Source organism: Salvelinus alpinus, chromosome 28 (genome assembly GCF_045679555.1).
Source record: "Salvelinus alpinus chromosome 28, SLU_Salpinus.1, whole genome shotgun sequence".
Taxonomy (NCBI): domain Eukaryota; kingdom Metazoa; phylum Chordata; class Actinopteri; order Salmoniformes; family Salmonidae; genus Salvelinus; species Salvelinus alpinus.
The window spans coordinates 17,244,293-17,269,030 of NC_092113.1; the positions used below are offsets into that span (position 1 = coordinate 17,244,293).

The window sequence follows — 24,738 nt, forward strand, 5'->3', positions numbered from 1 at the left end:
TTTCTATCATCAACTGTGCTTTAATGTAAAAAGAACAAGAAACAATAGTATTAACTTTTCTAAGTACGACCAGTTAAACAGTGTATTTTTTTTGTTAGTAGCTAAATATTTTCTATTTATATCATGAGTAATATTTGAACTAAAAGCTGCTTGGTTGCATAATTTAAATGCTTGGCTGATCTTCTCTTGAAGATGACAACTCTTTATTTCCTGTTATAAATTAATCTCAACCAGTTACATGTGTTCCACCTGGCAAGCATGGCTAGTTCCGAGGACCAGAGTCAGAGTAAGTCAAAATTATTTTAAAACATCCGACAAGTAGAAACCATAAAGTAAGTGCATTATCCAGAGGCACATTGCCACAGTGAAATGTGTACTCTGTGTCAGTCTTATCTGAACAAGTGCTGTATACAGTGCCTTCGGAAAGTATTCAGACCCCTTGACTTTTCCACATTTAGTTACAGCCTTATTCTAAAATACATTCAATTGTTTTTTCCCCCTCATCAATCTACACACAATACCCCATAATGACAAGGCAAAAACTGGTTTGAAGAACTGAAATATTACATTTACATAAGTATTCAGACCCTTTACTCAGTCCTTTGTTGAAGCACCTTTGGCAGTGATTACAGCCTCGAGTCTTATTGGGTATGACACTACAAGCTTGGCACACCTGTATTTGGAGAGTTTCTCCTATTCTTCTCTGCAGATCCTCTCAAGCTATGTCAAGTTGGATGGGGAGCATCCTTGCACAGCTATTTTCAGGTCTCTCCAGAGATGTTAGATCTGGTTCAAGTCCGGGCTCTGGCTAGGCCACTCAAGGACATTCAGAGACTTTTCCCAAAGCCACTCCTGTGTTGTCTTGGCTGTGTGCTAAGGGTCATTGTCCTGTTGGAAGGTGAACCTTCGCCCCAGTCTGAGGACCTGAGTGCTCTGGAGCAGGTTTTCATCAAGGATCTCTCTGTACTTTGCTTCGTTCATCTTTGCCTACATCCTGACTAGTCTCCCAGTCTCTGCGGCTGAAAAACATCGCCACAGCATGATGCCGCCACCACCACGCTTCACAGTAGGGGTGGTGCCAGGTTTCCTCCAAACGTGACGCTTGGCATTCTGGCCAAAGAGTTCAATATTGGTTTCATCAGACCAGAGAATCTTTAGGTGCCTTTTGGCAAACTCCAAGAGGGCTGTCATGCGTCTCTACTAAGGAGTAGCTTCCGTCTGACCACTCTACCATAAAGGCCTGCTTGGTAGAGTGCTGCAGAGATGGGAGAAACTTCCAGAAGGACAACCATCTCCACAGAGGAACTCCGGAGCTCTATCAGAGTGACCATTGGGTTCTTGGTCAACTCCCTGACCAAGGCCCTTCTCACACGATTTCTCAGTTTGGCCAGGAGGCCAGCTCAAATTGATAAAAAACTGTTTTTGCTTTGTCATTATGGGGCATTGAGTGTAGATTTATGTCTATTTTAGAATAAGGCTGTAATGTAACAAAATGTGGAAAAAGTCAAGGTGTCTGAATACTTTCCGAAGGCACTGTATATAATAAAGTGCATTTGCATTTGCATTTGAAAACATGCACTCCAATACTAATAGGTGTGCTCTGTTAAAATAAATGTGTATGAATTAATAAAAAACCTGGCTTCCACCACAGTCACAGATAACCATGACGTGTTTCTCTATTAGCTGAGTGCTCCAATAACATGTTATTCATATATACCAGATCTGTCTTTTTCTGAACACTACTGCTGCCTCTCAGTTCTGATGATGTTTTTGACCTCATGGCCAAATTATTTATTGGAACTTATGAGAGCAACCAGTAAATGCTCCTTGTTAAATGAGCTCAAATAAAGTGCACCATGCTATGCTCACACTCCTTGGGCACAGTCAGTTTGTAGCTATGGCAGACCAACTTATAGTTTTGCCCCTCGTTGTTGTCCCAGTGCTCTTTCCCAGACACTTTGTATCGGACAGCAAATTCCAAAGCAGCTCCAGGTAGCAGGAAGGGAGGAACAGGCAGGTGGAAACGAAAGGTGTCACAATTGAGCTGCTCCTGCGTTCCATCCCAGGACTTGCAGGTGGTGGATACCCAGGAGGCCTTGGTTTCTGAGCTGCACCTCCATCCTGTGAAAGAATAGCGCACGCTCACCTCTTTCTCAAAATGGAGGTTGAGGACCTGAGTGATCCCGATGATGCCCAGGTCAAAGCACAAAACCCTCTCCAGACAGACTCTCTGCTGGCGCAGGCGGCTGAAGAATTCAGGTCGATCACCGGGTTGCTGAGGGAACACCGGCTTCAGATACGGCAGCGAGATTTCCAAGTTCTTCCCCCCAGCCAGCTCTGCACCCATCAAAAGCCTGAAGGAGACATGTTGTGGCACAAAGGGATCCTCCCCGGTTTTGAAAACCTTAACGTCCTCTAGGTCCAGGCCCAGACAGTCTACAAAACGCACCCCAACATTACGAGTGTGCCTCTTCCACTCTGTGGAGGAAGATAGAGATCGTGCACGTCTTCGGATAATGGGTTTGGGCATGGGCTCACACGAAAGGCCTCGACTAAACCCCAGTTCCCTGGGTGCAGAGGCTCTTGGGTTGGGTGGGCGGATTGGAACACGCTTCCTTTCCACGTCAGCTTTTGATCTGAGCATTTCATTCAGATTGATAGTGAGGTTGGTTCCGGAGGCATTCTTTGAGGCCTTAGGCAGTTCACTATTACATGAGGGAATTCTCTCCTTCCCAATAGTCCAATCCATGCTGTTAATTAAAGAGGTCCTTCACACCTTATAAAAAAAGGGAAGGAAAAAGTTATGGGTGCATAATCTCAAATCTGGTGAGTTTTGCAATGTAAAAACACATTCAGGGCATTTAATAAATAAAAAATGATCCCGTGTTATCTACATTCTTCACCATATGCTTTTGAACAGTGAAACTTCACATTTAGTCTCTGTGTCAGTATTGTACTGGATAGTACCATGGGAATTTGGTGTCGCGTTGACGTGCTAGTCAGAAATAGGAAACTCTGAAATATCCAACTTGCTAACTGGTTGAATGCGACACGTGTACAACCAGTTATCAAGTGGAAATGTCTAAGTTTCTCATTCCAGCGAGCACGTGAACGCGGCACAAACAGCACACACACTGCTCGCTTTTTATTTTTCAAATTGGCAGGCATTATGCATACTCAATCATGAAAATGATAAAGCAATATATACCCATTTAGCTAAAGAAATTGCAAACATGGTATTGATTTATCATTTGCCCATCTGCACATTTTCTCCGAGATTAAACATTTAATCTCAACACAGTTCTGTTTCCAAAACTAAAACCTGTAATAAACAGAGTGGACTACGTTTTGTAGACTTTACCCTTTGCCAAAGTTTGGGAAAATGTTGTTTAGGAGTGCAAGGGCGAATTGAGTTATTGCACACGCACACTTCACAGAGTAGGTGTTCCCTAACAAAAATACGCAATTATATTCTAGAAAGGTTAGATATAAAACATCTTTGGCTATATGTTTCCAGAGACTTCCAGTCATTGTGCTAACGCTAGTTAGCGATGGCTCGCAAAACTACCTTCAACTTCCCTCAAATTGCATGCAGAGACATTAAAATGGTAGACCTATCCATGAGTTCATCTGACTATAGGTAAGTAGAAAAAGGGCTTAATTGCCAACATTTCACACTATCCCTTTAACTATTAAAATGGGTGGACTAGATGGGCCTACCTAAAGCGCTTTTATTTCTAAATGGCAAAACAGATGTATGAAAATACGCTGAAAGAGAAGGTGACATTATGCACTGCCGCCTCATATTCATCATTTGATCTCAAATCCAAAATGGTAGCATCGACCCATCAAGACAAGATATTAGCTTCACTATCCAAATACATATTGTATAACATGCACAAAAAAGAGCCAGTGTAAAACAAACAATTAATGGTGTGACTAGTCTGGGCTACAGAACATGTGACTTTATATAGCATAAATACAGTCCCCAAAATTCCTGTGTGTGTGGGGGGAGGGGGGGGGGAGGGTTGCGTGATTCAGCATTGAAATAGAATGAACAGAATGGACTTCCCCAGTCAAGTCAATGATGTCATAATGGGTGGACTGGCAGCCATAGAGTGGTGAGGAGGAGGAAAGCAACTTCCCCATTCATTTTCTGTATTCACTCAATGTTTTAAGCTTTGTTTTACTATTGACAGTTACAGCTGATTAGTTGATTGTATATCGATTTGCTCTCCTTAAATGTAAGTCATCTGATTTATTAGCTACAGTCTCTGAATTGTTTAATCAAACTTTTCACTGCCAGCTCCTGATATCAGAGCATAAAAACTACAAACTGTCTCCTGAATTAGCCTGTGCACCCATGTAGCAGTGTGATGTTGTTCCCCTAGATTATGCACCAAATTGCACACAAGGACCAATTCAAATAGGGCAGGTCAAGAGGGGATGTTAATAATTTGATAATAATAATTCAGTGTATTTTTTATTTAATTACAGCTGCATAGCTAATGTTTTTCTTTGGTGTACAAACACTTTTTCATATCAATATTGTACATACATGTGATTGTAAAAGTTTTGTATATTTTGGTTTGGCCCATCGCGGGTTATCTGTATTTCCGTACCCCTTGTTGTTCTCTTTTGCCTGACCTTCGGCTAGCAAGGTGCCTGAGAGCTAGGACTGCGCCAAGGGTTAACATAATGTGTGTTGTCTCTTCGTGTGCAGGGCAAATAAAAATAATTCAACTAGCAGACCGTCAGTTGTGGCAGCGTCCTAATTAAAAGTACACAACGCAGAATGAACCACGCTACACCCACTTGTATTTTGTTTCAATCAAAGAATATATACTGCCTACTAGTGCATGTACAGTGCATTCAGAAAGTATTCAGACCCCTTCACTTTTTCCACGTTACAGCCTTATTCTAAAATGGATTCAATCGTCCCCCCCCCCCTTAATCTACACACAATACCATATAATGACAAAATAAACAGCTTTTTTACATTTTTGCACATTTATTAAAAATAAAAGTCAGAAATATCACATTTACATAAGAATTCAGACCCTTTACTCAGTCCTTTGTCGAAGCTCCTTTGGCAGCGATTACAGCCTCAAGTCTTCTTGGGTATGACGCTACAAGCTTGACACACCTGTATTTGGGGATTTCTCAAATTCTTCTCTGCAGATCCTCTCAAGTTCTGTCAGGTTGGATGGTGAGCATCAATGCACAGCTATTTCCAGGTCTCTCCAGAGATGCTCGACTGGGTTCAAGTCCGGGCTCTGGCTGGGCCACTCAAGGACATTCAGAGACTTGTCCCAAAGCCACTCCTGCATTTTATTGGCTGTGTGCTTAGGGTTGTTGTCCTGTTGTTGTCCTGTTGGAAGGTGAACCTTCGCCCCAGTCTGAGGTCCTGATGCTGCCACCACGCTTCACCGTAGGGATGGTGCCATGTTTCCTCCAGACGTGACGCTTGGCATTCAGGCCAAAGAGTTCAATCTTGTTTTCATTAGACCAAAGAATCTTGTTTTGGAAAACTCCAAGCGGGCTGTCATGTGACTTTTACTGAAGAGGGGATTCCGTCTGGCCACTACCACAAAGGCCTGATTGGCGGAGTGCTGCAGAGATGGTTGTCCTTCAGGAAGGTTCTCCCATCTCCACAGAGGAACTCTGGAGCTCTGTCAGAGTGACCATCGAGTTCTTGGTCATCTCCCTGACCAACGCCCTTGACAGAATCCTGTCTCAGCACTCTACGGACAATTCCTTCGACCTCATGGCTTGGTTTTTGCTCTGACATGCACTTTCAACTGTGGGACCTTATATAGACAGGTGTGTGCCTTTCCAAATCATGTCCAATCAATTGAATTTACAACAGGTGGACTCCAATCAAGTTGTTGAAACATCTCAAGGAGGATCAATGAATAGAGGATGCACCTGAGCTCAATTTCGAGTCTCAGAGCAAAGGGTCTGAATACTTATGTAAACAACGTATTTATTTTAATACATTTGCACACAAAAGAATTATCCTGTTTTTGCTTTGTCATTATGGGGTATTATTGTGTATAGATTGATGAGGATAAGAAATAAAAGTAATCAATTTTAAAATCAATTTTAGGCTGTAACGTAACAAAATGTGGAAAAAGTAAAGGGGTTTGAATACTTTCCGAATGCACTGTATGGTCAACTTCAGCTAACCATCCTAAAATATAATTTGAAATTAGGCGTTTTTGGTGTAACTGTAATGTTATAGGCCTACTATGTTATTATATTCGGTTCTGTTATGTAAAATGCAAATGAATCATTGTGATCTTGCAAGAGATTGATTCAGCTTTGATCTAACTTTACTAAACGAGCACCATTGTGAGAAGTGATACTTTTCTATTTGTAATAATAAGAAGTGATGAGTATGACTATTCCGTAGGCAACAGATCTTGATGAGATGTCATTTTAAGCGATTGGAGCGCCCTTTGTGGACCTGAAAGGACAGCGCCAGAATCGCGCAATGACGTTAAAGAAGTTGAACCAACTTGTGGTGCTGAAGGATAGCTCTACCATTCGCCCAGTTCAGGAACAAACAACAATCATTTGCAGTAGGCCTACAGCCTAATAGGCCTACGACTACATGGTACATCTATTTGTAGGCTATAGCCTAATGTAAATACAAATAGCTTACTATCATTGCACTGTTTATGAGGATAGCTTTATTGCGAGTAAGCATTTTGTGTAGCTTACACACTGTATCATAAATCAATTTTGATTAGCTTGAACAGATGGATACAATATACCCTACTACAGGATAAAAGAAAACAGGTGAACTATCCATTCATAGAATTTAGTTGCATAGATTAAACATGCTATCAAATCAATTGACCAAGTAGTAAACATAAATCCTTACTACAGGGGCCTCCCAAGTAGCGCAGCGGTCTAAGGCAAGGCGTCACTACAAATCCCAGTTCGATCCCAGACTGTGTCACAACCCGCCATGACCGGGAGTCCCATGGGGCAGCTCACAATTGGCCCAGTGTTGTCCGGTAGCACTACACCCCTGGTCATGACTGGATCTAAATATCTGTCGTAAAACGACAGTGGCGAAGGATATCAATAGTATTTAATGCGGATCAAAGTTCCGTTTTAAGATTCATTGGGGTAAAGTTAACTGGACGCTTCTGACTGATCTTGGAACTGTGACAACGGGCAGCCTCTCCCCGCTTGTTTGATCGGAGACAAAATATCCACAGGGAAGCCTTATCAACCCAACCTTCAGTATGCTATCCTGTATATCAGTTTTTCGCATGAGACAAACGCTTGTACAATATGGCCGAGCCTAACCAAACCACAGACCGAACATTGTCCCACGCAATCAGCTGGCAAATTTGACAAACACTTCCAGCTGATTGCAAGGAAACGTGCTTCGGTTGACTACTTTCGGTTACATTAAGCTATTGTTTACATATTGTTCATCACGCGCATTACATCAGGAGATTGAAAATACAAGTGACAGAACCTACCACCGCAGCAAAAAGTCAGGTAAATTACACTTTCTCCTTCTCCTACTGTCAAAAGAACCAACAGCACTGACAACGGTAAATCTCATTTTATCCAACATTCTGGAACATTCTGGCTTGTAGAGTCTTACATATTTTTTAGGCAGACTTCTTTCAGACTGAATATCCCTGGGTTAACCATGGCAAGAGTCTGATGTTTTGGAAATGTTGTACCCTTTACCTTTTTCAAACGGACTATTGTCACAGATAGAACAATGAGACAGATATTTCACCGGATGTACACATGTGGAGCATCCGCTTGGAATTTCCACTCACTACCAAATATGGAAGTGAGAGGAAGCCTAGTAGCCAGCAGTGGGAGAAGATGGAAGGAGATGGATTTCTCATCGATTAAACATTTGATCTCAATACAGCTTTCTGTTCCCAAAACTAGAATCTGTTTTAAACAGAGTGGATTAAGTATTTTAGACTTTAACATTTGCAAAAATAAAATCGCGTGCAAAGGTGAATTGCGTTATTGCACACGCGCGTTTCACAGATTGTGCGTTCCCTAACGGAAATATGCAGACGTCTGCTAGAACAGGCAAATAGGATCTCGCTGGCTCTGCCCACCTCCTTGCTTGTTCTGCCCACTATGACTCATTTGTTTCTATTGGAAACGAGAGGCTGTGGTCTGTCTTGGTTTAGTTATAAAAATCTTTGCTGTCGTATGTTTTTTAAATCAGACTTTATTAACATAATCTACAAATCACCTTACACCATAATGACTCATTATTATTTGTAGATCAGTCAGTCACACTCTACCCATGATACAACACGGTTTTGTTGCTCTCAAACACAGCCTCGGTCTTTATAGTGCGACTTCACTTTCAGACAGAAAGGAAGACTTGGCGTCTTTCTACAGTCTATGGCGTATCCTCTCGAGTCAGGAAATACATATTATATTCTTATGTTGATCACTTGAAATGGTTGGCTTATTCAATAAAAACGAATGAACAAATCACAACAGCTCACCATTTGTACGAAGTATGTAGTGATTGTCAAGTAGGCTATATTTTGTAGGTTGAAGCCGAAGACTGATCCTCCATTTACTAGCAGCCTATATATTTCGTAGTTGGCCATTCGCGTGCGTGTGATTACGCGGACTGACTCGCACAACATGTGGGTAAATACTCATGTAGCCAACACACAGTAGGCCTATCCCGGATGCAAAACTCACAATGTGTAGATCATCGAAGATGCGCCCACATACTTTAATTTTGCCATGCCAATGACAGACCTAATTTTATCAGGTTGTCTGTCTTACGGGAAATGCAGTGGTTGAGCTCATGATAGTAATATTTGTCAGCGTTTTAGTGTGCATTTAAGTTAACATAAATGTACCTACTGAACCTGAAACACATTTAAACGTCTGTATGGTTAAGGATTAAATACAGAAAACAATACAGCATGTGTGTGTTTAAAGCGTCAGTTGTAATGACATCAATTCCCATAATGCTCTCCTCTGCTAACACAACAGGGCCGCATTCAGCAGAACTAAGCGTTGTGTTGTAAACGGTCCTGTTCTGAACGACCAGTTGAATGTTGTGAATAGGCTATGGTGGCATAGGGGACGATTGTGTGCTGCACGAGTTTTGCGATTTGAAATGGGCAGACACATATTGATCACACCTGTGAAACGGGAGCAAACACACTTCAAATAATGTTGAAGAACGGTGCGCAGCGTTTTGGGGAAACGTGTACGTTATGCAACGTAGCAAATCGTTTAATGAACTGAACGCATCCCAGCAGTGGGCTACCGAACTGTGCCAGACAGGGACCGCAGCAAGTAAACAAACCTATTCGACACATTGATAGCGGAAGCGAATTTAGGATACAGTTGTTATATTGATCGGGGGCTTACGTTAGCTGCCGTACACGACACGGCAGTAAACCCTTGAAAAAACTGGAATATTATTACAGTATTTGTTTTCGCACGGGAATAGACTGCTGATATGCGCATTATGCACTGCATCACTTTCGATAATATGGACGATTTTACCCTCGACATAGAGTACCTCATATGGGATTTAGGTTGGCATCTATAGCTACAGTAGGACATTATTCCGTTGCATTGGACTGAAAGCAGCTGTCCTTGAGCTCCAGGATCATGGGCCCCATTATGCAGGAACGCACTGCCTCCACGGCATTGAAACGCGGTGTTTCCAAAGAGAAGATACGTACGAAAAATTCTGAAAATAACGGACCGATTACGAGGTAATCAATCAAATGTATTATAAAGCCTTTTTCACATCAGTAGTTGTCACAAAGTGCTTATACAGAAACCCATCCTACAACCCCAAAGAGCAAGCAATGCAGATGTAGAAGCACAGTGGCTGGTAGAAACCTAGAGAGGAACCAGGCTCTGAGAGGTGGCAATTCCTCTTCTGGCTGTACGGGTTAATATTATAAGGGTACATGGCCATTAAGGCCAGATCGTTCTTCAAGATATTCAAACGTTCATAGATGACCAGCAGGGTTAAATAATAATCACAGTGGTTATATAGAGCAGTGGTTTCCAAAACTGTAGTAATGTTCGAGTCACTCAAATTTCATATGAATATACATTAGGCGTGGTAAAATGTATAAAATTGCAAGAAAATTAGCTTTAAAAGTATTTTTTTTATCTGCACTTCATGACAAAATGTGTAGAATTACAGGACATAAGCTTTAAACCTGCAAAGTTCTCTATGCCAACAAGAGGGGTGTGAACAGTTTGTGTCATGAACAGTCTTTGTGCCCATAGAAATAGGGAGGAGGGGGGGGGGGGTGTATAGAGGGTGCAACAGGTCAGCACCTCAGGAGTAAAAGAGCTAGCTAGCACTTCTTGGGTTGATAATTCATGCATTCCCCACAATTTCCCAATAGTGTGTGATTGCGGCCTGCAATGTGCATGTGGGCATTCCTGCATCTGCAGGCACGCCCCCTCCCAAAGAGCAAGACATCTTCAAGCTTGTGTGACACTTTTGATATTCTGGATTTCCCCTGATTGTCTATGTTATTAAAATCTGGGTCAAATGGGAAATAAAAGTATTATTGGAGTTTTTCAGGGGCGAAGGACACTGTCTACTGGAAGTATTATTGGAGTTTTTCAGGGGCGAAGGACACTGTCTACTGGTGTTCTAGCTAGCTACCTATCCTGCCTGCTGTGTACCGCCAGAGTCCTAGCTAGCTAGCATACAGTGTCCTTCGCGCCTGCATGCCGAACACCTGCCCTTGCCGTCGTTAACAGAACTGCGGGAAAACAGTGCCCTGACAGGTGGGGGCGAAGTACACTATACTGCTGTGCTAGCTAGTTACCTATCCCGCCTCTTGCCTACTGTGTACCGCTGGAGTCCTAGCTAGCACCACTTGTCCTTCGGGTAAATCCATATGAATTCAATCACTTTTTGACAGCTTCGCTTTTGATTTAAATAAAACTTTGTATACATGTTTGCCCATGGAAGAAATGGTCAGTAAGTTACTTTTTGGACCTGAATGTCAAATCATTCAGGAGATAGAGGTGCTCGAAGTTGACCCATTTCCCATACCCCACCATACCAAGAGACATTAATGTCTTCATCACTGGAAAATATACAGTAAATGGTTGATATCATTTAAAAGCTTACAAACAGGGTTGTCAAAATGTTATAATTTCATAAATAAATTGAATAAACATTCTAAAAATTGTTGTACCTTTTAATGTAAAAGAAAGAAGAGGAGTAGGTGGCCAGCACGTCGCAATAAACTTTATTGAACTATAAACAGAATGTATGTACAAAAGAGTACATAAAAGGGAGCAGTCAGCATAGTACATCAGGATGCACAACTGCAAAGCATTAACGTGTCGAACACACCGACATCATTGCATTTTGGTACACCAGAATTACATTCATTTCCAATTAAACGTTGCGTTTGCAGCATTGCATTGCAGAGGCAGTTGCAGTGCGTTCGGTGTGGTGCATACGTTGGATTTATCGAACGTTTGCGTCAAACTGTATGTGTAGACGGCTTGACAGAAATGGTAGCAGAAGGTGAATGTTGAACTTTTGTTGCATACATATCCAGATGATGCTGCGTACTATTTTGCGCAATCGAAGCGTCAGAGTTGCGTGCGGGACGCCTTGATCACACAGATACTGTTGTTGCGCAAAATAGTATGCAGCATAATGTGGATGTGTGCAACAAAAGTTAAACATTCACCTTTGTAAGAAATTGTAATAGATACTGGCAACTTGTTTTAACAACTTCTCAACACAAGCTATACTTGACACAACATGCACCCATCCCCCTCTATACCCCCACACTTCGTACCCTTAATGATAATAACCACAGACCCACACACACTCCCCTCCCCCATGAACAGGCCCCTGCTAAAACAAAACGCACATGCATTCTGCTCGAGGTTGAGACTCTAAGACAAAGAACCATGTTAAGAACCAATGGAACGTCGACATCAGGCCCGAACAGGACTACCCACGACCCAGATCGACCAATCAGAAGGCCAGACTACCAGATTCAACCTACGTCATTTACTGCATATATAATCTGCACAATATGTTTAGAGCCTCTTTTCCGACGATTCCATACGAGTCAGACAGAACGGGGCCGTGCAGCACGCTTTGCTAAGATATCTTTACATTGAATAAACTGTCTTACTAAATACCGATCCACCCTGTGCAGCGTCTTGACTTGGTCTCATTTCTCTAGTAACGTATCATCAACACCTTCTGCTACCATTTCTGTCAAGCCAGCTACGCATACTGTTTGACGCAATCACAAAATGTGATTGAATTCAAATGGATTTACTCCTTCTCTAACGCCTGCCGAACACCTGCTGCCCTCACCGTGGTTAACATAACTGCGGGAAAACAGTGTGCTAGCTACCTACATATCCCGCATCCTGCTTCCTATGTACCGCCGGTGTCCTAGTTAGCTACCTAGCATCCAGTGTCCTTCGCTAACACTTGTCGAACACCTGCTCTAGCCATCGTTAACATAACTGCAGGAAAGCAATGCCCGACAGGCACTTCTTCTTCTGTGGGGTTTATTGGCGGTTGGCATCCAACGTTATGGTGCATTACATCACCTTACCATCACTACCATCATTACCATCACCTACTGTACTGGCGCGCCACCGCCTCCTGCCTGTATACCGGAGTCGTAGCTTAAAAAGTGGCCAATAGAAGTATAAAGAGGGGTTCCTGCAAATTCAGGAAAGCCCACATGCAGGAACACTCCAAATTACGTATAGTGCAAAGAGATAATTACAAACTCTCTCCTGTCTCCTCACTCCACTCTCTTGTTTCAACAGTTCAAAGAAAGCTAACAAGGTGAAGAAGGCAGGAGCTCAGCTCAAGAATTCCCTTCCAGGTCAGGATAAGGACACTGTGTCGACAATCCAGAGGGTGAGTGACTGGTGGTGAAATCATCTTGCAGGTCTTGCAGATCATGAGGTCTTGTTATGTGCACAAGTACCATTAATAACCAGACTAGTGTTTGGCAAATAACTTATATGGTACATTTTCTCCTCAGGGCATTCATTCAAAGGGAAGCAGAGTCAAATCTGGCACTACTCGAAACACTAGCAAACTGGCAAGGTAAGTTTATAGGGGAACCCTTTCTTAAAATGACTCAGTCCAGTCAAATCCTTAACACTTTAACTCTCCACAGCCCTCAAGAAGGAGGCTTGAAGTCTAAACCACACACACACTCCTCCACACAGAGGCAGGAGAAGCGAGAGGTTCAGCGAACGTCCCCATGTTGCGGTGAGTTAGATCAGAACCATGGGGTACTGGGCCGAAGTCGGAAAGCTCTCTCTCTGCCCCTCTCCCCTATACCTGGGCTGCGCCAGGGGCCAATGCGGCTTCACACACACACTCAAGTCCCCACCCTGGAGTCTCTCAGGCAGTTTGAGCAGAAGGAAGTCGACTCGGACAGCGCCAGTGACCTGTCAGACTCAGAGAGACTACCTGTACTCCCCTCCCCCTGTACCCCCTGCACCCCACCCCATCTCAACCTCCGTGCTGAAGTGATCAACTCCAGCGACTTCCCCCCAGCCTTCCCAGGACCACACGGGGCCACGAGCGACAACGAGAGCGTCAGCTACAACTACCCTGACTTCCTGCCTCCTCCCTTCAACACCTGGAGCCTACGCCAGCTGGCTGTGTTCCTCCACACGGAGGGCCGAGGCGCACCTCGCCCCAAACCTGTGGGGCCCCTGGAGAAGTACCTGGAGAGGCTGCTGCAGTTGGAGTGGCTCCAGATCCAGACTGTGCAGGCGGAGACCTGCCGACCTGCGGGGGGCCGTCCTAGGGCCCTGGGCTTCCCCTCTGCCACCACCACGAACGCACCTCGGCCCCACACGGCGCCACCCAGCCGCCTCAGCTCCCCCAAAGGCCTGCGGCAGTGTCAGCGCGCCTTCCCGTTTGCCCCTCACAACCCCCCCTCGCTGGCAGCACAGCAGCTCGCCCGCCTCCCTGTCTGCCCCCATTGTCACATCCGCTACCCTCTGTGCAACGGGAGCTGCTCCTCGTACGCCTACCAGCGCCACTCGCGCCTCAGTCCCCTGCTGGAGCGCCGAGCCAGGCCCGGGGTTCCCCCGAAGAGGAGCAGCAGTGAGAGCCGGGTCACTTCCTCTGAGAGTAGGGCTACAGGCTGCAGTGGAGGAGGACAGACTCCAGGTAGCCCCTCGGCAGGAAGAAGCCACGTCAGACACATGCAGGCGGTTGGCAACATCCGCAAACCCGCCCAGGAGCCAGGCACTAACGGTACAGGTCATGCCGGTGTGAAGAAAGGCCGCGCCAGAGCCAATTCGGAAGCCGAGGTGAGGAAGGAGTCCAGTACGGCTAAGGCAGGTGTGGAGAAACACACACACTCTGGAAGTAAACGAGAGTCTAACACGATCAAGAGGGTCGAGAAAGACTGTCAGAGGACAGAAACAGGAAGTCAGGCATCTAAAAGTGGGGTTAAGAGAACAGTAAAAGAGCCACTCTCTCTCTTCAAGGCACCGTTGTCTGCCAAAGCGAATGGAAAAGCAAAGAATGTTCACTTTATTGCAAAGTAACCACATTTCCTGGCTCAGTACAGGAGCTTAAAGTTGTGCTTGATAAAGTTCTATATAATATACAGTGCCTTCAGAAAGTGTTCATATCCTTTTACTTTTTGTCGTGTTACAGCCTGAATTCAAAATGGATTAAATCTCTTTTTTTCTCTCACCCATCTACATAAAATGCCACATAATGACAAAGTGGAAACATGTTTTTCGAAATGTTTGCAAATGTATTGAAAGTTAAATACAGAAACATCTAATTTACGTAAGTATTCACACCCTTGAGTCAATGGGGCTCCCAAGTTGCGCAGCGGTCTAAGGCACTGCATCTCAGTACAAGGGGCGCCACTGCAGTCCCCTGTCATTGTAAATAAGAATTTGTTCTTAACGGCCTAGTTAAATAAAACAAAATACATATTCGAATCACCTTTGGCAGCGATTTACAGCTTTGAGTCTTTCTGGGTAAGTCTCTAAGAGCTTTGCACATCTGGACTGTAGAATATTTGCACATTATAATGAAAAAAAAATCTCTGTGAAGTTGGTTGTTGATCAGTGCTAGACAGCCATTTTCAAGTCTTGCCGTAGATTTTCAAGCCGATTATAAGTCAAAACTGTAACTAGGTCACTTGGGAACATTCAATGTTGTCTTGGTAAGCAACTTTTAGGTTATTGTCATGCTGAAAGGTGAATTTGTCTCCCGGTGTCTGTTGGAAAGCAGACTGAACCAGGTTTTCCTTTTGGATTTTGCCTATGCATAGTATATTCTATTATCCTAAAAAGAACTCCATAGTCCTTGTTGATGACAAGCATTTTTTTTTCTTTTTCTGGTATTTTACCAGGTAAGTTGACTGAGAACACATTCTCATTTACAGCAACAACCTGGGGAATAGTTACAGAGGAGAGGGTTGAATGAGCCAATTGTAAACTGGGGATTATTAGGTGACCGTGATGTTTTGAGGGCCAGATTGGGAATTTAGCCAGGACACCAGGGTTAACACCCCTACTCTAACAATAAGTGCCATGGGAGTGCCTCAGAGAGTCAGGACACCAGTTTAACGTCCCATCCGAAAGACAGCACCCTACAAAGGGCAGTGTCCCCAATCACTGCCCTGGGGTATTGGGATATTTTTTAGACCAGAGGAAAGAGTGCCTCCTACTGGCCCTCCACCACATTTCCAGCAGCATCTGGTATCCCATCCAGCGACTGACCAGGACCAACCCTTCAGAAGCAAGCCAGCAGTGGTATGCAGGGTGGTATGCTGCTGCATACCCATAACATGATGAAACCACCACCATCATGCTTGAAAATATGGAGTGGTATGCAGTGATGTGTTGGATTTTCCCCAAACATAATGCTTTGTATTAAGGATATAAAGTAAATTTCTTTGGCACATTTTTTTTTTGCAATAGTACTTTAGTGCCTTGTTGCAAACAGGATGCATGTTTTGCAATATTTGTATTCTGTTCAGGTTTCCTTCTTTTCACTCTGTCATTTAGGTTAGTATTGTGGAGTAACTACAATGTTGTTGATCCATCCTCAGTTTTCTCCTATCACAGCCATGAAACTCTGTAACTGTTTTAAAGTCACCATTGGCCCCATTGTGAAATTCCTGAGCGGTTCCCTTCCTCTCTGGCAACTGAGTTAGGAAGGACGCCTGTATCTTTGAAGTGACTACATTGTGACTACACTGTATTGATACACCATCCAAATTGTAATTAATAACTTCACCATGCTCAAAAGGATATTCAATGTCTGCTTTTTAAAATGTGTATCTACCAATAGGTGCCCTTAGCGAGGCATTGGAAAACATCCCTGGTCTTTGTGGTCAAATCTTTGTTTGAAATTCCTGAACTTATTTAGGCTTGCCATAACAAAGGGGTTGAATACTTATTAACTCAAGCTTTTCATCCGTAATTAATTTGTAAAAATGTTCTAAAAACATAATTCCACAGTGAAACAGGCTCTGCCAGTGATACAAAATCTAAATTTAATCCATTTTAAATTCAGGCTCTAACACAACAAAATGTGGAAAATGTCAAGGGGTGTGAATACTTTCTGAAGGCTCTTTTTACTGTTTTACTGCTGTTTAAATCACTATGCTAGCTGTTTGCAACTTTCAAAAGGTCAAATAAAATATATATAATCATCTATTTCATGTAGACTTGATTTTAAGTGATACTTCAATAGGTCAAAGAATAAAAACATTGCCAACATGTTGTACTGTAACAATCTTGCACTGTAACAATTTTGGTTTGGGCAATACACACAAGCCTTTACATGGAGCTTGGACCATGATATCTGATATTATGATCTAATGTGTGGAGCAAATATTCTTTCCAAACATGTTTATTTCAGACTGTAATCAATTAAGGCTTTTAGGCAAACTGAAGACGTTGGCTCAAGGCACTTTGCACTGTACAGACACTTTTGTTAGTACAGGTTATTGATGTTGAAAAGTAAACAACATATAGGCCTATTATTAGTCAACCATTAATTATTTAGTCAGCAAGTAGGCTGATCCACAGAGCCTGAGGTTCACTCAAAATAGCCATCATCATCGGTCTAGTGGAACTGTTTTTGGTGTTGGAATGTATTTGTTCCTTTATTCTCTCACTATATGTTTTTCTTTGTTGCTTGACCATCATGTATCTTTCTTTGGTGCCTCATTTGTTTCTGTGTCTAAGAGTTAAATTGTTGAATACGGAGAGACACACACTTTGTGATATTGTTGGAATGATGGTTTATTGGTTCAATATGAATGATATACTCTATTCAAGGTATACTTGTGTAAGGGCTTTCTCTTGTTTGAATAGACTTTAATTGACATTGTCTATTACAAGTATAATTTGCATAGGGCTAAGCTCTTTTTTTGTTCCAAGAGAGACAGTCTAATGTTTGCTACGAATGTAAATGCGTATTTTTCCAAATTTTGTATACCATAGTTCTATTTATGATAGATATTGTGTTAATCACATTTTGATTCGCATTTGTCATTGACATTTATGTTTACAGTTTTGGGTAGGAAAAATGTTAAGCAAAAAAGCTGAATGTATATATTTTTTGCATAATTTAACAGTTATTCCATTTGTTTACATTAGAACGTCTATCAATGTATTGTACTTTATGTGGAATTTATTCATTGAAGCGCTACATACATGTAATAGTCATACTGTGTTAAATTGCACTTTATTTATTCAATATTAATGTAAAGCCATAGATCAGGGAGTAGAGTTGTCGTAAACATTCTCACACGCACACAGAAAGTGGTGCATATTTTCTCAATGTTGAATGCAGTTGTTTGTAAGGCATAGAAATAAATATGCTTTGCACTGAATCATTGAGTGATATCATTGAGTGAGTGTGACCTTACCATCTATGAGTGAGGTTGTAAGAAAATACATATTTATGAAATATTGATGGAAACTGTATACTGGTGGTGATATGTAGGCTTGTTGGTTTCAATTGGAAAATATTTTGGGGTAGTGTGTCATATCCTCTTCTTCCCTGGAAATGGTTTTAGAAGCTGACGGAGTTGCTTCTTTCTGTCGTTTACACATCCTGTTGTGGGGAAAACAGTTGTCAAAACACAATCTGATATTATGCTCTCTAAGGTGAGAAGCAAATGTATTGAAGTGTAAAAATTCATGGTTAAGAGCCAATCATTTTCTATGAGGCTTTTTTGTTTGACTGACTTGAGATGAACTTGAACCCAAGTGTGGTGACTGAGAGTAACAGTTTAAGCCAGACTTACCGAGGTGTGTGTTTGCAGTGAAACAGGCGCTGCCCAGTGTCTCTAGGTTGATATCTTCTCTGTAGACGGGTCCATCGTTCCACATAAGGTCATAGCCACCAACCCTCTTTTCTCTGCCAGTCAATCTAAAGAGAACAACCAAAGAGAGAATATAGATGATAGGAAAAATATCACCAAATCACTTTCCCCTATTAAGTAGTCTCGGGAAGTAGTCTCTTAGGTCTGGGAACAATAGGGGATTTTCTTGGCAACTTCGAAAGGGGAGAAAAAAATCTTCCAGGGAGGGTGCTCTTCAGACAGACAACTCTCCCAACAAATCATACATTTAGGTAGGCTCAGCTTAAAATGCAGGCGGGAATTGTGCCCTTGATATATTATCACCTCGGAAACATGAAAGAGGTGGACCCAACGTGAACGCAGATAGCTAGGCTAATTAATTATAGCCACAGCCAGTCAGTGGTGGAAAGCTTGTAACACTAACGTTCGCTGTCATGGCTCATGCAAACTACTAACTTGGAAAATACACATTGAAGATATTCTCTGCCAGCTCCATCTAGCTAGCTACCAATTTTGTGTCCGGTGGGGATATTTATACCAGGGTACAATCGGAAAAGGCGGTGAAGTAAGAAAGCTGGATTTCCTGCCCTTCCTGTCCATTTCCGACTATAGCAACTGGACGTTTGTATCGGTGCAGACATGTATGTTGGAACATTGTTCATGCGAGAGGTACTCCATCTGCACAGGAAGACTACCAATCAAGTCTTTTCATCAGTGGAAAGTAACGAAGGTAGGAAAGGAGCAAGCCAATATTTGGATCCAATTCCATCACTAAAGGCAACCACACTGCGGGTCACTCAGAATGTTGATACTGTATATTTTGAGGCTAGGTCAATATCTAGTGACAATTGCAGTCTGCACTGGAGCTTATAGGGTATGTCAGGTGTAACGCAGTTAATGTTAATACAGAGTAAACATTCTGAGTTGAACCTGTAGTGTGGTTTCCCTTTTAAAAAGGGAAAACTCAAATTCATGCCTACTGGTTTCTCAAATTGGTAAACTCAAATTCAATAAGAAAGAAATTCCAATTGAAATTTCTGTACTTCCTGTATTAACTGAATTGAAATGGAACTGCCCACAACCCTGCTACAAAGGGTCATAATGACGTCTACCCTAATCCAGAGATATTCAGCTCTATCACTAGGGGGCCATTTTGTCTGTGGATTTTTCAGTAGCTGTCCAGATCTTCTAGGAAATATGACCTATACAATATGAGTGAAATAGATTACCCCCCCCCCCCCCCTTCTGTGAACCCCTGTCTGAACAGTTTATTTGCTTGTTCAGCCAATGAGACATATCGGCCAAAGTGTGAGAGGTCAACTTTTTGAAACAGTCTGTTTCAGATACAGGTTTGAGGAGGGGTATTACAGTGGTTATTATCTAATTTATGCTTTGGCCACAAAGTAAAGGACTTGTGAGTCAACAACATTATTTGGCTATGAGTTCACAGAATGAGCTTTTAAAAATTATATTTTCCCTGGAGAGTTACTTTAAAACCCAAATAATGTCACAGATTGGCCTGAGAATCTTGATTTCCAAGGTCTAAATCAAAAGCAAAGAAGGAAACCAGTAGGCATGTTGGCCCTGGGTTGAGTATCCTTTCCCCACTCCCTACCTGCCCTCCATGTCCACGATGTGTAAGGTGTCCTCCAGCAGACAACACTTCATGTCGTAGTCCTCTTTGCTGCTGGCGGTGAGAGAGGGAGAGGCGTTCACCTCTATCAGCCACCTGTGGAGAGACACAAATTAGGAATTGCGATCCGACTTGAATGTTCGCACCAGTCTCCCATTGACATCAATGAAAGATTAAGTGAAGAGTTGCGCCCGCTTATAATTCTGAATCGGCCCAAAAGAGATTAAGGATGACGGCAATGATCTAACATTAAGATGATCCAAGAATTGTGACAGACCTAGCTACCATTTTACATTGTGGACACATCAACAGATCCACGGACAACGCAATCGCCATTGTACTGTAGACTGCCCCTAAATACCTATGTCAGAATGCTGTTAATTGACTACAGCTCAGCCTTCAACACCATAGTGCCCTCCAAGCGCATCACTAAGCTCAGGGCCCTGGGTCTGAACCGCTCCCCACAGAAATGCGTGCTCAGCCCCCTCCTGTACTCCCTGTTCATCCATGACTGCTTGGCCATGCAGGTATCCAACTCAATCATCAAGTTTGCTGACGACAACAGTGGTAGACCTGATTACCAACAATGACGAGTCGGCCTACAGGGAGGACGTGGGAGCTCTGGCGGAGTGGTGCCAAGAAAATAACCTCTCCCTCAACAAAACGAAGGAGCTGATCGTGGACTACAGGAGAAAGCAGAGAGAGCACGCCCCTATCCACATCGACGGGGCCACAGTGGAGAGGGTCAAAAGCTTCAAGCCTGGTTCAAATCCAGGCTGTATCACAACCGGCCGTGATTGGGAGTCCCATAGAGCGGTGCACAATTGGACCAGCATCGTCCAGGTCATTGTAAATAAGAATTTGTTCTTAACTGACTTGCCTAGTTAAATAAAGGTTAAATTGAAAAATTAACAAGTGGATTAGTTTGCTCTTCACTCTATGTCAATTAGTAGCCTAGGCCTACTCCCGACCAAAAGACTGACAAGTCTTAACAAATCAATGTGATTTTGTTTCACTGAATCTCCATCTGTATATTTGGTTAATTCTCTGGATGGGCAAATAAGTGGAGGGGGTATCACTCATCTATTTGTTTGCTCATCTACAGTGCATTCAGAAATAATTCACACCCCTTGACTTTTTCCACATTACAGTTGTATTCTAAAATGTATTAAATATTTGTTTTCTCTCATCAATCTACACATAACATCCTATAATGACAAAGGGAAAACAGATTTTTATAAAATGTTGCACATTTATTAAATTTAAAAAACAGATATAGCTTATTTACATATGTAGTCAGACCCTGTGCTATGAGACTTGAAATTGAGCTCATGTGCAAACGGTTTCCATTGATCATCCTTGAGATGTTTCTACAACTTGATTGGAGTCCACCTGTGGTAAATTCAATTGATTGGACATGATTTGGAAAGGCACACACCTGTCTATTTAAGGTCCCACAGTTGAAAGTGCATGTCAGAGCAAAAACTAAGCCACGAGGTCGAAGGAATTGTCTGTAGAGCTCCGAGACAGGATTGTGTCGAGGTACAGATCTGGGGAAGGGTACCAGAAAATGTCTGCAGCATTGAAGGTCCCCAAGAACACAGTGGCCTCCATCATTATTAAACTGAAAAAGTTTGGAACCACCAAGACTCTTCCTAGAGCTGGCCGCCCGGCCAAACTGAGCAATCGGAGGAGAAGGGCCTTGCTCAGAGAGGTGACCAAGAACCCGATGGTCACTGTGACAGAGCTCCAGAGTTCCTCTGTAGAGATGGGAGAACCTTCCAGAAGGACAATCATCTCTTCAGCACTCCAACAATCAGGCCAGACGAAAGCCACTCATCAGTAAAAGGCACATGACAGCCCGCTTGAAGTTTGTCAAAAGGCACCTAAAGGACTCTCAGACCATGAGAAACAAGATTCTCTGATCTGATGAAACAAAGATTGAACTCTTTGGCCTGAATGTCAAGCGTCACGTCTGGAGGAAACCTGGTACCTATGGAAAAGCATGGTGGTAGCAGCATCATGCTCTGGGGATGTTTTTCAGCCGCAGGCACTGGGAGACTAGTCAGGATCGAGAGAAAGATGAATGGAGCAAAGTACAGAGAGATCCTTGATGAAAACCTGCTCCAGAGCGCTCAGGACCTCAGACTGGGGTGAAGGTTCACCTTCCAACAGGACAACGACCCTAAGCACACAGCCAAGACAACACAGGAGTGGCTTTGGAACAAGTCTCAATGACCTTGAGTGGCCCAGCCAGAGCCCGGACTTGAACCCGATCGAACATCTCTGGAGAGACCTGAAAATAACTATGCTGCGACGCTCCCCATCCAACCTGACAGAGCTTGAGGATCTCCAGAGAACAATGGGAAAAACTCAAATACAGGTGTGCCAAGCTTATAGCGTCATACCCATGAAGAATCGAGGCTGTAATCGCTGCCAAAGTACTGAGTAAAGGGTCTGAATACTTATGTAAATGTTATATCAGTTTTTATTTTTAATACATCTGCAAATGTTTTTTGTTTTGTCATTATGGGGTCTTGTGTGTAGATTGATGAGAAAAAAAACGATTGAATCCATTTTAGTATAAGGCTGTAACGTAACAAAATGTGGAAAAAGTTAAGGTGTCTGAAAACTTTCCAAATGCACTGTATATATACTGTGTATATATACAGTACCAGTCAAAAGTTTGGATACATCTACTCAAGACATGGATGTCGATTAAGGCAGCCCACCGTACCTCTCTGATTCAGAGGGGTTGGGTTAAATGCAGAAGACATATTTCAGTTGAAGGCATTTAGTTGTACAACTGACTAGGTATCCCTCTCTCCCTTTCATTCAAGGGGTTTTCTTTATTTTTACTATTTTCTACATTGTAGAATAATAGTGAAGACATCAAAACTATGAAATAACACATATGGAATCATGTAGTAACCAAAAAAGTGTTAAACAAATCATAATATATTTTAGATTCTTCAAAGTAGCAACCCTTTGCTTTGATAACAGCTTTGCACACTCTTTGCATTCCCTCAACCAGCTTCATGAGGTTCCTTCCTACATAAATGTCAGATTTATAAAGCAATTCAATGGTTACATACTGGGCTCAGACTGGTTAATGTTTTGCATTAAAAATGCAGTCAGTTGGTGGGGAATGAGGAGGGAGGTGTGCGTGTGTCTCACGGTTTGAGGTCCTGATCCAGTAGGATGTCATAGCCATAGAGCTCAAAGCAGTGTTTGTCGTTGATGATTACTTTCTGCACACTCTGCAGGCTACGGACAAATATGTTGTCAACGTCCTTAAACAGAGCCTCTATGGTCTCTGTGCCATGCCTCGCAGTCAGGTATCGCCGAAGCTGCTGCATCTGCCACTTACAGCCCTACACACACGGAAGGGAGAACAGAGAGAGATTCATAGCAAAGTAATTTATTCTTAAATTGTGTTTAGCAGTGGTCTTACTAAACATTCGGATTAGATTACCCCCAACATTGTGACTTTTGAAGGAATTCTACACACCTTTTCAGGATCATAATCTGGCGCTGTTTTTTGCACTGCCACATTGGTGAGATGGACATCTTAGGAGAAGCATTAAAGAGACATGTTCTATTTGCCTAGTCCCAGATCTGTTTGTACTCCTGCCAACTCCATTGTTGTCATTGCCAAGCCAAACAATTTCTTAAAAACCTGTTTTTGCTTTGTCATTATGGGGTATTGTGTGTAGATTGATGAGGGGAAAAAATTATTTAATCCATTTTAGAATAAGGCTGTAATGTAACACAATGTGGAAAAGGTCAAGGGGTCTGAATACTTTTGGAATGCACTATATGACAGGATAATGAGTGACAAGGAGTTGGCATGATGGCACAAACAGACTGGCACTGGAGAAAGAGATGATGGAGAAATAGTAGAACAGAATTTGGGTCAAATGTATTTAAATTCCAGGCAATTCAAAAGACTCAAATTGTTACAGACAATTTATTATTAGGATTCCGGGTTTTAATCCTGAATTGAGTCGAGATGAAATAGAGCCGACCGTTAGGAGTTTGTTTCTTAGGAAAAGACAATTATTATTATTTGGCTGCAGAACAGTCGACTACTGTGTGCAGATAACTGTTCTTAGACAATAACTCAGCTCACATTCAAGGCTGTAATGAGGTAAGGAGAAGGATACACTGGTCATCAATGCTGGTGAGAGAGAATCGGGTGCTGGAGAATCGAGCAAAACCATCTCGATATAACCATGCCTTCAGTGGGATATACTAAGACACACACACAAATGAATTCTAGTTAACAGTGTTAAATGTACATATTTTACAGCATGTGTTGATTACTTCATCAGTTGACGTGTGTCAAGCCCGTATGAGTGAAGTGCTTTAATCCAATGATCTACCAAAATAGTTTTAGATTTGATTACTTTGATTTTGATTAATTTAGTGATTGAGAAGACCTAAACTTACTGATGTAACCAATACATAAACCCTCAAGTCAAATTTTCTTCCTATGTAAGGAAGGGTCATAAAAAGAGAGTTAGAGAAGAGCAATACAGAAATATCAAAATAATCCATTTTGTAATAATTTATTCCAAACTTAGACCTATTATCAAACTTAAGTTTAATGCACCACTGATAAGGTAGGGATTTTCTACGTAGCGCTGTGCAACATAGCTCTCCACTTGAGTCTCATCTCTCTGCTCCTCTGAGCGACTCCCATCCTGTACAAACACAAACATACAG

At 42.5% G+C, this 24,738-nt stretch overlaps 3 protein-coding genes across 6 annotated transcripts in view; 1 reads left to right on the top strand and 2 right to left on the bottom strand.

Moving 5' to 3' along the window:
• Nucleotides 1–8,664, bottom strand: ppp1r3da (protein phosphatase 1, regulatory subunit 3Da). 2 transcript variants are annotated; one of them, XM_071371918.1, is made up of 2 exons: nt 8,514–8,664; nt 1–2,776 (listed from the first exon to the last, which is right to left on the bottom strand). In XM_071371918.1, the coding sequence occupies exon 2, from the start codon at nt 2,747–2,749 to the stop codon at nt 1,841–1,843; it is 909 nt and encodes a 302-aa protein (XP_071228019.1). In that variant the 5' UTR covers nt 2,750–2,776; nt 8,514–8,664; the 3' UTR covers nt 1–1,840. The 2 variants fall into 2 exon arrangements, with proteins under 2 accessions (XP_071228019.1, XP_071228020.1); XM_071371919.1 differs by lacking the exon at nt 8,514–8,664 and adding an exon at nt 7,631–8,488.
• Nucleotides 7,030–17,903, top strand: fam217ba (family with sequence similarity 217 member Ba). Of its 2 annotated transcripts, XM_071371913.1 has the most exons (4): nt 9,275–9,755; nt 12,832–12,925; nt 13,053–13,117; nt 13,191–17,903. In XM_071371913.1, the coding sequence occupies exons 1-4, from the start codon at nt 9,649–9,651 to the stop codon at nt 14,581–14,583; spliced, it is 1,659 nt and encodes a 552-aa protein (XP_071228014.1). In that variant the 5' UTR covers nt 9,275–9,648; the 3' UTR covers nt 14,584–17,903. The 2 variants fall into 2 exon arrangements, with proteins under 2 accessions (XP_071228015.1, XP_071228014.1); XM_071371914.1 differs by lacking the exon at nt 9,275–9,755 and adding an exon at nt 7,030–7,521 and having other exon boundaries at nt 13,053–17,903.
• ttll9 (tubulin tyrosine ligase-like family, member 9) overlaps nt 17,293–24,738 on the bottom strand; it is a 10,779-nt gene continuing 3,333 nt past the window's right edge. For both annotated transcript variants that reach the window (XM_071371917.1, XM_071371916.1), the window contains exons 7-14: nt 24,626–24,716; nt 24,463–24,503; nt 24,177–24,264; nt 23,522–23,580; nt 23,188–23,384; nt 19,993–20,106; nt 18,321–18,445; nt 17,293–18,127 (exon numbers count right to left, since the gene is read on the bottom strand). In XM_071371917.1, the coding sequence (XP_071228018.1) occupies nt 18,057–18,127; nt 18,321–18,445; nt 19,993–20,106; nt 23,188–23,384; nt 23,522–23,580; nt 24,177–24,264; nt 24,463–24,503; nt 24,626–24,716 (786 nt within the window). In that variant the 3' untranslated portion in view covers nt 17,293–18,056. The remainder of the gene's footprint in view (nt 18,128–18,320; nt 18,446–19,992; nt 20,107–23,187; nt 23,385–23,521; nt 23,581–24,176; nt 24,265–24,462; nt 24,504–24,625; nt 24,717–24,738) is intronic.

Bases quoted from the DNA above. Each gene is read 5' to 3' on its own strand.
- fam217ba (XM_071371913.1), top strand. From the start codon at position 9,649: ATGGGCCCCATTATGCAGGAACGCACTGCCTCCACGGCATTGAAACGC. The intron at 12,926-13,052 runs GTGAGTGACTGG...TTTTCTCCTCAG, and splicing joins CTGTGTCGACAATCCAGAGG to GGCATTCATTCAAAGGGAAG. The intron at 13,118-13,190 runs GTAAGTTTATAG...AACTCTCCACAG, and splicing joins AACACTAGCAAACTGGCAAG to CCCTCAAGAAGGAGGCTTGA.
- ppp1r3da (XM_071371918.1), bottom strand. From the start codon at position 2,749: ATGGATTGGACTATTGGGAAGGAGAGAATTCCCTCATGTAATAGTGAA.